This window comes from Salmo salar, chromosome 06 (assembly GCF_965601325.2).
Source record: "Salmo salar chromosome 06, fSalSal1, whole genome shotgun sequence".
NCBI classification, from domain to species: domain Eukaryota; kingdom Metazoa; phylum Chordata; class Actinopteri; order Salmoniformes; family Salmonidae; genus Salmo; species Salmo salar.
In genome coordinates this window covers 30,195,322-30,211,788 of record NC_138296.1, presented here as the reverse complement: position 1 = coordinate 30,211,788, position 16,467 = coordinate 30,195,322, and the positions used below count along the sequence as shown (strand labels likewise).

The following is a 16,467-nucleotide window of genomic DNA, read 5'->3' as shown; positions in this document are numbered from 1 at the left end:
GTCTTAGTCTCCCCAATTCCTGACACATATTTACAGTAGTGTAGTTGGTTTAGCTTTTTCGATGTCTTGAGTGTTTGCTTATCTCTCAGCTATTTGCCGTTCTCTTGAAAAAGTTACAATTCTCAGGAAAGAGAGATTGCAAAATATAAATTCTCCCTCAACTAGTTTTTCTCCAAAATGGCGTTGACAGTAAAGCAAGTTTTGGGCGTTGGCTACAGTACCAGCACTGTTACAGTATTTCTTTGGTTGTGAGATGTCTCTCCTGCACTCCTATAAACTATATCACTACATGTTAATGTTATCAGGGTCTGTCAATTTAAACTGTTTTTATCTATTCAAAACACATCTGGTGTGTGTCATACGTTTCAGATCTACTCCTAGCCCCCCCCCCCCCCCCATACACAGCAGGTGATACCTACAACCAGAGTCATATCTTAATATATGGCTACAAATAGTGATGCAAACATGATCATATGCTATTGTCTTTATAAAGCAGGCTGCTTCTTCTGGACATTTGTATCTCTTCAACAGCAGTAAATAAAGATATGTGCTGTAGAAGGCTGTGGTAATTGTTTTTCAACATACATTACCTCTTCCTCCTTTTTTCTGCAGGCTGTTGGGGTGGAGAAAAACCAAGAATGTTAGTTGTGCAAGCCTCCGAACTGGAAATGCTTACAAATACTGTGTAAAGGACAAGGAAAAACCTAAATGTGTGGAGTGGCAATCAGTGGATTCCAATAAGGTAAGATATCTGTTTATTGTATCTCACAAAACTCTCGTGACTACAACTACAGATGATGTACTACTTTCAAACTGGGGATTCAATATGATTCACAGGCTTCACTATCAGACTACTGTAGAATCAGAAATATGACTGTCTTTCACACTTCAGGGGAGGCAGGTAGCCTAGTGGTTAGTGCGTTGTGCCAGTAACCTAAAGGTTGCTGGATTGAATCCCCAAGCTGACAAGATAAAAATCTGTTGTTCTGCCCCTGAACAAGGCAGTTAACCACTGTTCCCCGGTAGGCTGTCATTGTAAAAAAGAATGTGTTCTTAACTGACTTGCATTGTTAAATAAATAAAAAATATAGACAGTAGATACAGTTTAATGACAAATGTATTCAAACATGTAGCATATTGTTTTTGAGTGGTAGATGTCTAACTTCTTTGTATTTTGTATTTTTTCTTCCACAGACGTCTATGTGGCTTGCTGAACTTTGCCAACACAAAAACACTACACATGCACCCAATGTGATTGATGTCAGCTACTCCTGCATCAGCCTCCTGGAGTGTGTCAACGTAGACCACACTGCCATAAGCAATGTGACTGTGAGTATGGCTATTTATCACTGCAGTTTAGGCAATGTACAGATAGTTACCTTGTAAAGTACAATACCAGACCAAACATTCCAGTTGCATGTTAATAATTTGATATTGATGTTATCATATTTCAGGAGCATTTGACCCATTTCGTTGTGTTTGGTGCATCAGGTGAGATGTGTATATTGCTTTTCAAGTTTGAGGAGCCTCCTTGTTTAATAGTTTTTTTCTCGTATGTTTGGGGTCACTTAGAAATGTCCTTGTTTTTGAAAGAAAAGCAATTTTTTTTCTCCATTAAAAAAACATCAAATTGATCAGAAATACAGTATAGACATTGTTAATGTTGTAAATTACAATTGTAGCTGGAAACAGCTGGCCTTCTAGGCAGAGTTGCAAAGAAAAAGCCATATCTCAGACTGGCCAATAAAAATAAAGATCAAGATGGGCAAAAGAACACAGATACTGGACAGAGGAACCCTGTCTAGAAGGCCAGCATCCCGGAGTCGCCTCTTCACTGTTGACGTTGGGACTGGTGTTTTGCGGGTACTATTTAATGAAGCTGCCAGTTGAGGACTTGTGAGGCATCTGTTTCTCAAACTAGACACTAATGTACTTGTCCTCTTGCTCAGCACCGGGGCCTCCCACTCCTCTTTGTATTCTGTTTAGAGCCAGTTTGCGCTGTTCTGTGAAGGGAGTAGTACACAGCGTTGTACGAGATCTTCAGTTTCTTGGCAATTTCTCACATGGAATAGCCTTCATTTCTCAGATCAAGAATAGACTGACAAGTTTCAGAAGAAAGTTATTTGTTTCTGGCCATTTTGAGCCTGTAATCGTGCTGATGCTCCAGATACTCAACTAGACTAAAGAATGCCAGTTTTATTACTACCGTAATTTCCGGACTATTCAGCGCACCTGAATATAAGCCACACCCACTAAATTAAAAAATATATATATTTTGAACATAAATAAGCCGCACATGTCTATAAGCCGCAGGTGCCTACCGGTACATTGAAACAAATGAACTTTACACAGGCTTTAACGAAACACAGCTTGTAACAAAAATAAATAGGCTTTAACGAAACACGGCTTGTAACAAAAAATAAATAGGCTTTAACGAAACACGGCTTGTAACAAAAATAAATAGGCTTTAACGAAACACGGCTTGTAACAAAAAATAAAACATTTGCAGTAAGCTTTAGTTGTCTTTTTGCACTGAGTCAATTCCTCACGCTGCTGTTTCCAACGTCTTATCATCGACTCATTAAGACCAAGCTCCCGTGCAGCAGCTCTATTTCCTTTTCCAACAGCCAGATCAATCGCCTTCAACTTGAAAGCTGCATCATATGCATTTCTCCGTGTCTTTGCCATGATGAGGGTGACAAAATGACTACCGTAATCAGAATGATGGGAAGTTTGAGCGCTCGATTTAATCTAAACAGTAAACAAAAAAGTTGTTTGACCTTAACCCGTTCGGCAATTTCATTGGTCTAATGAAAGCTTCATGCCGCCAAAAAACTGAGCACGTCACAGAATGTGTTTTTTTGGGAAAAAAATCCATATATTAGCTGCGTCATTGTTTAAGCCGCGATGTTCAAAGCGTGGGAAAAAAGTTGCGGCTTATAGTCCGGAAATTACGGTACTATAAAAAAATTGCAAAAGGGTTTTCTAATGATCAATTAGCTTTTCAAAATGATAAACTTGGATTAGCTAACCCAACGTGCCATTGGAACACAGGAGTGATGGTTGCTGATAATGGGCCTCTGTATATGCCTATGTAGATATTCCATAAAAATGTGTCACTTCCAGCTACAATAGTCATTTACAACATTAGCAATGTCTACACTGTATTTCTGATCAATTTGATGTTATTTTAAATGGACAAAAAAATGTGCTTTTCTTTCAAAAACAAGGACATATCTAAGTGACCCCAACATTTTGAAAGAATACAACTGCAGGTGAGTGTTCCTCTGTAACAACAGAGCAGAGCATATTGAAGGAGAGCTGTTGTTTCCACTGGCACTCTGTTGGGTTGTCATCAATTGATTCTCTGTTATAAATGTCATTAACTAGGTCTTTCATTTTATTTTCTCTTTCTCTTCCCAGGTGAGTGAGTCCACGTGATCATTGTGTGGTACAGTAACACTCTCTTATTAAGCTTAAAAACATGAAACAATATCATAGTCATTGTCAATGGGCAAAACTGTGTTCAACCATTTAAAATATTATTGCATCTCTGACAAGTGATTGTTGCAGTCAAATTCCACTTGACTGTAGATTCACGGTAACTGGACTTCTCCAAAACTGCCCTCTGATGCCGCTGATGGTCATTAGTAGCCTACCAAACTTACTAACGGACAGTTGCTAATGGTGTGTTCCCTCTAATCACTCTGACAGAACCCTGGCATTCAGAGTTTGAGTGGAATAGGATCACCTGTTGCGCAGTGAGAGCCAGCTCCTCATAACTGGTTGATGCAGCATCAACTCATAACTGGTTGATACATGGAATAAAACATGTGTTCCTATAAGCCCATGTTGCACAACATTTTTCTATAGGCTATGCTATGTATTTGCATGAGAAAACAGTTTTGATGGCCTATATTAAAAAGAGGAGGATCCCATCAGCTTTCTACAGGCTAGGCCTACTATATTTATTTCTCAACTTTGCTCATATTAAGCACATTGCTTCGCTTTACAACCGGAGTAACCTACCTGGCTGGGCTGAAAATGAACCGCTGGAAAGGTGTCCTCCATTTGCTATTCAAGTGCATAGTCTTTTTTTCCCCTGCCCCTGTTCCGACAGAAGCATGATAATGGCCTATTCTAAATTAAAACTATTTTAAAACATATATTATTTAGTATATGTAAAGACAAGATTAAATTGAGAATAGTCTGATGGGTGAGAACATTATCCCTTGTGAATGATGCTCAGCGTGTGCAGTCTATAAGGCAAGAAACAGCGCATGCATTCATTTGTGACTTTTTAACATGGTAGTCACATGCATCATTTAGCCTATAGCCCATAGGCCTGTATGTTTTGCTAAGATTTTATTTTCTGGATTTCTTTTATTTTCTGGATTTATGGGCCTGTATGGTCCGGAAAGATATATCCATTTGTTTTGTTATGTTTTGACAACTCTTTTTGTCTAGCATTCAGCCCAAATAAAAATATTAAACTTCTGGAGAACACAGAATCCAGCAAATACAGTATATATACAAAAGTATGTGGACACCCCTTCAAATTACTGGATTGGGCTATTTCAGTCACACTCGTTTCTGACAGGTGTGTAAAATTGAGCACACAGCCATCCAATCTCCATAGACAAACATTGTCAGTACAATGGCCTTACTGAAGAGCTCAGTGAATTTCAATGCAGCACAGTCATAGGATGCCACCTTTCCAACAAGTCAGTTCATCACATTTCTGCCCTGCTAGAGCTACCTCGGTCAACTGTGTCAGGAACCGGCTCAAAGCCCGTAACAAAAAGAGAAACAACATGGAGATAAGGAATAACAAAAATAGATTTATTAACTGAGGTAACCTATATACAATTAATAATGGTGTATGTGTAGTCAGTAGTGTAAGTGAGTGGTTGTGTGTATAGATGTGTTGAAAAAATGGCACAACCAAACTCAAACAGTGTGTCTGCATGGAGAGAGTCTCCTCAATGAATGGGGAAAGGGTGTATTTATCCCGGGACACACCCGGGTCCAGGTGTGTCCCATTTCACTGACGACCCTCCCGGCTCTGCCCACCGACATCCTAATTAGGAAAAAGAATTTGGCAGACAGAGTGGGAGGGTCGTCACAAGTGTAAGTGCTGTTATTGTGAAGCTCACAGAACGGGACGGCCGAGTGCTGAAGCGCAAAGCGCCTAAAAATCGTCTGTCCTCGGTTGCAACACTCACTATTGAGCAGTGTAAAGCACTTAAGTAAAGATACTTTAACGTTTTTGGGGAATCTGTACTTTACTTCACTATTTATATTTTTGCCAACTTTTACTTCACTACATTCCTAAAGAAATTAATGTACTTTTTACTCCATACATTTTCCCTGACACCCAAAAGTACTTGTTACATTTTGACAGGAAAATGGTCCAATTCACACACTTATCAAGAGAACATCCCTGGTCATCCCTACTGCCTCTGATCTTGGGGACTCATTAAACACAAATACTTCATTTGTGAATTATGTCTGAGTGTTGGAGTGTGGCCATGGCTATCAGTACATTTTTTAAAAATAATAATTGTACCATCTGTTTCGCTTAATATAAGGAATTTGAAATGGTTTATACTTGTACTTATACTTTTGATACTTAAGGACGTTTCAGCAATTCCATTTACTTTTGATACTTTTTAAACCAAATATATCTAATTAAAACCAAATACTTTTAGACTTTTACTCAAGTAGTATTTTACTGGGTGACTGTCACTTTTACTTGAGTCGTTTTCTAGTAAGGTATCTTTTACTCAAGTATGACAATTGAGTACTTTTTCCACCACTGCTACTGAGTTCCAAACTTCCTCTGGAAGCAACGTCAGCACAAGAACTCTTCGTCGGGAGCTTCATGAAATTGGTTTCCAATGGCCGAGCCAAAGATCACCATGCACAATGTCAAGCGTTGGCTGGAATGGTGTAAAGTTCGCCGCCATTGGACTCTGAGGCAGTGGAAATGTGCTCTCTGGAGTGAAGAATCATGCTTCACCATCTTGCAGTCTGACGGATAAAACTGGGTTTGGCGAATGCCAGGAGAACGCCAGGAGAACGGCAGGAGAATGCCCCTGTAATAGGGTCAGATGCAGAGAATCCCAGTGTAGAGAGGGGAACTGGCCAGGCAGAAACAGCAATCGGAACCAAATAAAACAAAACGGAGGATAATAAGGGTCCCTGAAGACAGTGCAACTCTCTGGGGAATACAAAAGAAGGCAGCCAAACATCAATGTTGGCCTTCATTAAAACAATCCGGAACCAACAAACACCCAAGTGGCCCAGAGTACCAAGCTCCTCATCAGACTGGAGGTAGGACACCTGCAGAAAAGAAGGCTGATATGGAGGATGTAATTCAGGGAGAAGTGGAGAAAAGTCCCCCTAATGAGCCATCCAGACAAAAATCATTGATGAAAGGTGAAACATGAATGAATGAAATCATCTAGGTGTGAGTAGTTTATATTACCGGTTTCAGAGAAGGACATTCTGTGTATGTGAGTATAACCTCTGTCACTGACATGGCTTTTCAAGAGAATGTGCAATCTGCAGATAATCTCACCTTAGTTCAAACTCTTGATACATGTCACAAACAAAACCCGCCTTCAAGACAGAAACTCAGTTCCCTTAACCCAGTGATTAGAAAACATCGTACCGTGAACCTTTGTCGAACCGTTAATCAATGTTTTGGGACCCTCGTGCCAAGCCTACAGAAAGACAATATTAAGTCATCTGAATATTCCTAGCATTATTTCTAAGAGGGAATAGATGGAACATTTATTGACTGACTCTAATCTTAATTTAATATTTTTCTCTGAGACATGGCTAAAGAAATGTTCTCCTATTTCTGCCTTTAATCTCCCTGGATACCCCATAGTCAGGAGATACAGGTGAGAGGGCAGACGAGTTGTGTATTTACATGAAAGATAACATTAAATGCAATCGTATTGAATGGAAACATGCCAATGACAAGCGCCTTGAGAGACCAATGTCAATCCCTTGAGAATTTGTTTTTTTATGTTTTATTTTCTGAACGCCTGCCTGGAAATTAAACTAAGGAAAAGACTGCATAACACATTATTCTGTGTTGCACAGTATTTCGATTGATTATGTCATGGAAATGACTTTATTCTCTCTAATCGTCCATTATAGATGGAGACAATCCGGATTCAAACCGTGGTGACACTGATTTGATCTGGAAAATCATTGGTGAGTGTTTAAGCAAATCTATCACCACAGCTTCCTCTGTATGAGAAAATAACAATTAAATCTGACCTCAAAATGGTGCTACCAAGATCAACTACTGTTAGAAGGTTATTTTAAAACCTTTTCTTTTGTGTGAACATGTCATCATCTGATGACTACATTCTGTTTTTCAGTTGGTATTGTTGTTGCTGTAGTGCCAGTCATTGCTGTTCTGCTCTGTGTGTTTAAACCTTGGAGAGACAAACAGTGGTGAGTATCCTATATAATTGTTTTTGTGTTTGTGAAGGGAGCTCTTTAAGTCAATTAGAATTGTTGCAGAGGGTATATGTTAGTTATGAGACTAGTTCTCTCTGTCTTACTACTAGGGTTTAAAGTCAGACCAATGGGGTCCTAGCAGGTCACAAACAGGATGAGAACAACCTGGAACTTGCAGGCCACTTACAAACTATAGACTTGTTGGCCATTTTGTCAAGTTACTGTTGTTTATCAAACATTATCCTTAATTTCTTATTAATGTAATAATCTCATCTTTAGCCACCAAGGCCACAGAGATGTGGAAGAGGGTCAGGGCAATCCAGAACCAAACTCCATTCCTCTGATGCAGAATGAGCAACGTGATTCCAGGTAAACTTTTCCACATCACTTTATTGATCTGTAATCAACCACTGAATGATAGTCTCTCTTATCTTCAGCTGTTGCTATGGGTCATATTAGTTTCTGTCTCTATATAACAGGGCTCTCCAACCCTGTTCCCGGAGAGCTACTGTCCTGTAGGATTTCCCTTCAACATGAATCTACTGTAGCACATCTGATTCTAATAATTAGCTCAGGGATGGGCAACTGGCGGTCCACAGACCCCTTTTTTACTGGTGAGATCTAGAATAGTGGAATACACAAGGTGCAATTTTGAAATTTGGTTGTATATTAGCAGTTTTCCTCTTGTCATGTTAGTCACTGACAATCACTCAATTACCCTATGTCAGCTAACCATTTTTCAGATTGGTAAATTTATTTAACCAGCTACCTAAGCTTGTAGTAATCATCGTCACTGCAGACCCTGATAATGAGTTCGGATTTTTGTGGCCCCCATCAAAGTTGCCCATCCCTGAAAGCTGCATCAGGTTAGTTACAACTGGGATTGGAGATAGAACCTACAGGAGGGTAGCTCTCCAGGAACAGGGTTGGAGACAGAACCTACAGGAGGGTAGCTCTCCAGGAACAGGGTTGGAAAGCCCTGCTATAGAAGGTGAAGGAAGAATTACTCAATAGATCCGCATGGCATTTCTAAATACCAGTAATGTCTATTGGCAAGCAACAACTTTCAGCAAAGACCCTGCCTTTTGAGCCCTGCCCAGGCAAGACATAACATATTCAAGCCAGAAGGGCAACTGGTGTATTTTTGACTGTGGTGTAATGTACCGTAGATGATTCCAGTTGTACCTGTGGGTATCTGACTGAACCTTTGGTACATGTTTTATCACAGAGACATCAGAAAGCCTGATGACGGTGAGACTGTTGAGGCTGTGGTTGTTCCCAGGTTAGTTAAAATACCTCTATTACATCTTTATACTCTACTCTGTCCTGGATCAGTTTGCCTTGCTTATCCTTTCAGTCATGGTCATCATGATCTCACTTTTAGTGACCAAGGAGGTGAGCCAGGAGAGGAGAACAGGCAGCCCATGGACAATGAAGAGACAGGCGCTGACACCCCTCTGCTGAATGGAGATGCCAGGTAAACTGTACCACATGACTAATCACCTGTCAGTCCTCTGTAATGTAGGCTATGGATATGGAGAACATTTGTATCCTTCCCAATCGAGATCCTTAAAGCCTTATCAATGTAATAATCTCCCCTTTAGCGACCAAGGAGAGGAAGGCGTTCTAGGAATGGAGGATGGAAAACCGTCAGACAATGACAGAGCAGACACTGAAACCTGTCAGAAGACACATGCTGATTCCCCTCCACTGAATGTACCCAAGGTTGTCAGGTAAATTCTCCACATGAGGACTCCTTAAGTAAATCTTCATTATCTGTTGAATGAAATCTCATTTATCTCTTCAGAATTGATCCCATGTATCATGTTAGTCTCTGCCTCTATGGAGGACAGTGTTGTTTGTGCTGGATCAAGAGTTTTAATCCTGATGATAGCCCTGTTATTGCTCCCACAGGGTTAACAGCCAGACTGATGACCCACAGCTTCTGGGTCAACCTCAGAGCAATGGACGCGTGCCCTATAGAAGGTGAGAATGTGTGTTTGTGTCACGGCTGTCAAAAGGAGCAGACCAAAGTGCAGCGTGGTTGTAGTTCCACATTTTATTAAATCCGTGAAACTTTGCAAAACATAAATAACTGAATTTACAAAACAACAAACTGTGACGCAGAGAGAAACAAACACGACTCAAAATATAATAACCCACAAAAACCCAGGAAGAAAAACCCCTACTTAAATATGATCTCCAATCAGAGGTAACGAGGACCAGCTGCCTCCAATTGGAGATCAACCAAACAACCCCAACATAGAAATAGAAAAACTAGAACTTAAACGTAGAAATAGAAAACATAGAAAAACACAAAACACCCCCTGACCTACTCCACTATAGAAAATGACATCTTACTAGGATCAGGACGTGACAATTTGTCTGTGTGTAAAGTTGTATGGGATGGTAGAGGAGGTTAAATAACTGATTGAGGTCATGTTTCCTGATCCAGTCTGTATCTTACTCCACAGCGAATCACACCTGACTGATGGGGCTCCAGGTCAGGGTGCTGGTGAGACTTCACCCCTCCTCTGCAGGTGACTTACTCCTTTGTCATTTAGGTCATGAACATGTCGACCATGTGTACCCCTCTCCAACAGATCCTTCAATTCTTACCCATGTAATAATCACCCTTAGAAGCCCAGGAGAGGAAGGCGTTCTAGAAGTGCAGGACAGGAAGTCAGCAGACAGTGGGGGAACAGACCCTGAATCCTGTCAGAAGACACATGCTGAACCCCCTCTAGTGAATGGACACCCTGATGTCAGGTAAACTTGATTACATATTGATACATCCACAACTCATTGGGTAATAATGTCACCAACCCCATTTTCCCAGGGTTCATGTTAGCCCAGTGTTTCCCAAACTCGGTCCTGGGGGCCCCAAGTTTTGTTTTTTGCCCTAGCAATACACAGCTGATTCAAATAATCAAAGCTTAATTATGAGTTGATTATTTCAATCAGCTGTTGATTATTTCAATCTCTATAGGTGGCAGTATTATGGTGAATCATGAATGTTGATGTTTTATTTCTCCCACAGGGTTAACAATGAGACTAAGGAAGTGACTCCTGGTGCACAGAGTCCAGGACCTCCTCAGATGAATGGAGGACCTCCCATGTCTAACAGAGCTGCAGAGGAGACCACTGCTCTATTGGACCAACAGGCCTTTGACAAGGACCAAGTCACCAAACCTCCTGAGTTAATAGTAAGTACTGTTTATGTCCTCTGACAACTGGTGAACTGTTTGGCTTGGTATGTAAAATGATGGGACTGGTTGACTTTTAGCTCCAGCATATTAGTAACTCTTGTGTTTTTCCCAAGGACAAAGGACATAATGACATGGAGTCAAGAAGAGGAGAACTGTAACAAGCGGTGGACGTTTGTATAACAAAAGAAAATCTAATAAGATATTATAAGATACAGTAATATATGATATCCAGTATTTATTATAAGATACACATATGTGACTGGCTTCATCATAATCAGTCATGTCAACCCCAAGACACATTCTGAGCAGTGTGTTTTACTGCACAATGCTTTTCAGAAAGCTCAACAGTTTATTAATTTCATTCTCTATGTGACAGGTGTAATCTGGATAGGTTAGGAAACGTGTTTAAGTGAAATCAGTTGAAATTCCAAAACAGCCCATTACTTGTAGATAACTAAAATTACAAAATTATTGTTATCTGAAAATGAGTGTGACTTATGACTGATTATGATACAGCATGTCACATATTAGCTATACAACATTATAATGATATGAAAGGATAACAAGATCATACTTACGCTAGTATTGTATACTATACATACAAGCAAATATAAATTACATACACATGAGAAGATGCATAAAACATAAACCTCTTTAGTATAGACATTTCCAAGATCATGAGGTCTCAATGTCTTGTGGACATGTCAAATAGCTAAACTAGGCGTTATTTACACTATGTATACACAAAAGTATGTGGACACCCCTTCAAATGAATGGTTTCGGCTATTTCAGCCACACCCGCAGCTGACAGGTGTATAAAAAAGAGTACACCGCCATGCAATCTCAATAGACAAACATTGGCAGTACAATGGCCTTACTGAAGAGCTCAGTGACTTTCAATGTGGTACCGTCATAGGATGCTACCTTTCCAACAAGTCAGTTCATAGAATTTCTGCCCTGCTAGAGCTGCCAAGGGTCAACTGTAAGTGCTGTTATTGTGGAGCAACAATGGCTCAGCCGCGATGTGGTAGGCCACACAAGCTCACAGAACAGGGCCGCCCATGTGCTGAAAATTGTCTGTCCTCTAGGTTTGGCGGATGCCAGAAAAATGGTACCTGCCCCAATGCATAGTGCCAACTGTAAAGTTTTTTGGAGAAGCAATAATGGTATGGGGCTGTTTTTCATGGTTCTGGCTAGGCCCCTTAGTTCCAGTGAAGGGAAATCTTAACGCTACAGCATACAATGATATTGTAGATTATTCTGTGCTTCCAACTTTGTGGCAACAGTTTGGGGAGGCCCTTTCCTGTTTCAGCATGACAATGCCCCTGTGCACAAAGCGAGGTCCATACAGAAATGATTTGTCGAGATCGGTGTGGAAGAACTTGACTGGCCTGCACAGAGCCCTGACCTCAACCCCATCAAATACCTTTGGAACGCTGACTGCGAGCCAGGCCTAATCACCCAACATCAGTGCCCGACCTCTCTAATGCTCTTGTGGCTGAATGGAAGCAAGTCCCCGCAGCAATGTTCCAACATTTAGTGGAAAGCCTTCCCAGAAGAGTGGAGGCTGTTATAGCAGCAAAGGGGGGACCAACTCCATAATAATGCCCATGATTTTGGATTGAGACGTTCAACGAGCAGGTGTCCACATACTTTTGGTCATGTAGTGTAGAAGAGACATCATTATCACAGGGCCCGGTCTAAAAAGCTCTATTTTACTGAAGAAATTATTCATTATTTCTGAATTGAGAGTTACAGCATGTTAGTGTTAAAATAACTTGCATAATTTGTCCCAACTTCAGCAAAAATGTTCACAGACATTTAACTTAAACCGACACCTGTAATCCTACTTTCAGTAAAGAAAGTTCATGTTCCATTTTCCTTTAGAGACTAGAGCCCTCAAACTCAACTCTGGACCTCAAAACAAGTTCCACTGCATTTTGTCATTCTTCCCCTCTAATCAGGGACTGATTTAGACCTGTGACACCAGGTGTGTGCAATTAATTATGAGGTATTACAGAAAACCAGCAGGCTCCAGACCTCGTAGGGTAAGAGTTGAGTACCCCTGCTCTAGAAGATACTACATCAGACTTTATTTAAGCCACCGTTTTCATAGGAAATCATGATTGGTCAGTTTAACCTGTTGGGGCTACAGGTTAGCAATGAACCCCGAGCCGGGATTGCTAACAAGGCTGGAAATTCAAAACATCAAAAATCTAATAATTTCAATTTCTCAAACAATCAACTATTTTACACAATTTAAATGATAAACATCTCCTTAATCTAACCACATTGTTTGATTTTCAAAGAGGCTTTACGGCAAAAGCATAAAGTTAGATTATGTTAGGACAGTACATAGCCACAAAAGTACAAACATCCATTTTCAATTCAAGGTCAGGCGTCACCAAAAGCAGAAACCAGCTTGAATTATGCACTAACTTTTGTCAATCTCCATCAGATGACACTCCTAGGACATTATGTTATACAATACATGCATTTTTTGTTCCATCAAGTTCATATTTATATCCAAAAACAGCATTTTACAGTAGCGTGAAATTCAGATTTTTTTCTTCTCTGAAATGCTTCCGGTGAACATAACAAAATTACTATTCGAAAACATTGGTAAATTATAATATTGTCATTCAAAGAATAATATATTATCATCTCGTAATTGCTACCGAATGGCCAGATCTCAAAATAACTTTACTGGGAAATCACATTTTGCAATAAACGGGGTGCTATGCTAAGAACAACAGGCTATGCTATACAGTTAGCATCATCTAAAATCGATAATAACATTGTAAATACCCCCTTACCTTTGATTATCTCCATCAGAAGGCAGGATCCCAGGTCCGGAAGGCATTCCAGGTCCGGAACAAATGTGGTTTCTTTTGACAAAGTTCATAATTTATGTCCAAATAACACCAAGTACTTAGCGTTCATTATGCTCCCACAAAACGTGGTGTGGGGCTGGTAAAATCACGCCGAAAAGCTAAAAAAAACCTAGTAAATAATCTATTTATGTTCGTTCAAACATGTCAAATGTTGTTTAGCATTAATCTTTTGGTCCATTTTTAACGTTAAACATCAGTAATATTTTCACACAACCTATCCTATGTCTAGATAAAAAATGATGACAAACTCACGTTTCTCAGATTTATGCGCAGGCGCAAAAAAATGAAGTGATGACATGTCAACTTCCTTGGATTCTAATTTGTTCTCTGTTTATCATAGACGCTTCAAACAACTTTATAAAGATCGTTGACATCTAGTGGAAGCCGTAGGTGTTGCGAAATGAATCCTTTCTCACTATGGTATCTATAAAACAATGACACTAAATAGTACAGTCACAAAATTCACATTTTTTTGGATCTATTTTTCACAGGTTTTTGCCTGCAATATGAGTTTTGTTATACTTACAGACACCATTCAAACTGTTTTAGAAAATTCAGAGTGTTTTCTATCCGAATGTGTTAATAATATGCATATCCTAGCTTCTGAGTTGGTGTAGGAGGCAGTTAAAAATGGGCACATATTTTTTTCAAAATGTCTCAATACTGCCCCCGAGCCCCAACAGGTTTTAAACAGGTAACACTTCATATGGATGTTCTCTTTATAATGCGTTATAGGAGCATTAATAACACCTTCTATTCATAATGCATCAGGATGCACAACATAGGTGCTAATAACTGCTCATGGACATCTATAACTGCATAAAGCATTATCACCAGATGCCATATTTGAAAAGCACATTAGGATCGTTATATTATACATTCTGTGCTCATTAAATGATTGGCCATATTCTAATTTCACTGCACACCCTCTTACACCTATGTAACTCTGTCTTGCGCGCATAAAGGGATAGTTCACCCAAATTACAAAACTACATGTTGTTGTTGTTACCCTGTAAGCAATCTATGGACAAGATAAGAAAGCAAACCATGCTTTGGTTTTGTGTTATGTACTTGGTTAGGGAAATGCATTTTAGCATTTGTGGCACAAATCCAACTCAATAACCCTGTTAAAAGCATTTTTCACAAATCATCCTAAAGTGTCAACATTTGATTGTGTACCACAACTCAGTTATTTTAAGAGATTTGGACATGAAGCATGAAAACAATGCAAGAAAGGGGATATTGGCTTCACATTACCTGACATTGGATTTGATCTAAAAAGTTAGCATTTGAAGACAGTGGTCAGGTAAACAAAACCAAAGCATGGATTGCTGTCTGAGCTTGTCCATAGACTGCTTACAGGGTAAGGAAACCAAATGTAATTTAGTAATTTGGGTGAAGTCGTTACAGTATAGCCCTCGGACGCAATTTCCTAAAGAGCATTTCATGTAGGTCATACCACTTAGCTTCATAATCAAAGGCATTATGCTGCCTGCTTAAAATGCTGTAGGAATATATAGACATGTATTAGCAGCCATTAGTGCCTATGTCATGCAATATGATGTATAATGCATAGATTATAAGGTGTCATAAATACACTTATAACACGTTATGAAGAGGGTATTCATAGGAAGTGTTACCCGCAGTTCTTGCGGAAGGAACTGTACCCAAGTCCCCACCTACTAGTGACATTGTGAAAAATATCACACCTTTAGACAGGAATTGTGTAGCTATGTTGATATTTGTGTTCACCGTTTCATTAGAATGTTTATTTCAGAGTGTCTGTCAGGTCAAATGACATACCCACATACATTGAGACCTTATAACCTTAGTGTCAGAAAATGTTTATTGTTTTCATATTTTGATGTTGGTAATATGACTTAGAATAATGTATTTGATATGTCATGTCTGTGGGTTGGTCCCATACATGTATGAATGGCTTTTGCTTGATGCTTTTTATAGTTAGTTACCTTACACATATATTTTGTTTGATTTCCTTATTACATTTTCATTACCATTTTATAGTACTATGCATTTTGACTGTTGGATTGATATGATCTACTCATACATTGCCAATACAAGTGAGTGAGTTAAGACTATTGTTTAATGAACGACTCAGGCCTGATGGATACAATTGTCCCTCATACTCTCATGTATTATTTATTACAATCTTTCCGCATGTATCTGTATGAGGAAAACTCCATTATTGTCATTGTCATATCTATTTTTTAGCCTGCAAGTTTAGGAAGGCTATTCTGCAGAGTTTTGTGTATGGTCACAACTTGTTTTATTTAATACATTAACATTTTAGTAATTTAGCTGATTATCCAGAGCGACTTACAGGAGCAATTACGGGTATGTGCCTTGCTCAAGTGTACATCGCCATATTTTTCACCTAGTCGACTCAGGGATTCGAACCAGAGACATTTCAGTTACTGGTCCAACGCTTCTTAGTATTTGTAATATGCGTTTAATTCCTTTCTGTCACGTCCTGACCAGTATAGCAGATTATTTGTATTATTTGGTCAGGGCGTGGCAGAGGTATGTTTGTTTTGTATGGTGTTTTTTTTGTGTATAGCTTAGAGGGGTGTGTTATTTATGTGTTCCAGGGTTTTGTGGTGTATGTTTTTGTATGAGTAGGTTCTAGGTTAAGTTTTCTATGTGCAGGTTTGGTTGCTAGACTCTCAATTGGAGGCAGGTGTTTCTAGTTGCCTCTGATTGGGAGTCCTATAAGTAGGTATGTGTTTTGTTTGTCACTTGTGGGTAGTTGTATGTTAGCACTGCTTTTGTTTAGCCTGCTACACTGTTCCTGTCGTGAGTTTTTGTTTATTGTTTTTTCCTCGTGGTCACATTTAAAATAAATGATGATGATGAGCACGCAA

At 39.5% G+C, this 16,467-nt stretch overlaps 1 protein-coding gene across 1 annotated transcript; it reads left to right on the top strand.

Annotated features, from left to right (window-relative positions):
• The first annotated feature begins 620 nt into the window (after window positions 1-620).
• Window positions 621-16,467, top strand: LOC106606852 (uncharacterized). The gene is made up of 14 exons (XM_045720072.2): window positions 621-742; window positions 1,195-1,329; window positions 1,455-1,491; window positions 7,174-7,230; window positions 7,401-7,476; window positions 7,762-7,851; window positions 8,711-8,764; window positions 8,867-8,959; window positions 9,087-9,215; window positions 9,397-9,468; window positions 9,957-10,022; window positions 10,123-10,251; window positions 10,523-10,688; window positions 10,805-16,467. The coding sequence occupies exons 2-14, from the start codon at window positions 1,201-1,203 to the stop codon at window positions 10,847-10,849; spliced, it is 1,143 nt and encodes a 380-aa protein (XP_045576028.2). The 5' UTR covers window positions 621-742; window positions 1,195-1,200; the 3' UTR covers window positions 10,850-16,467.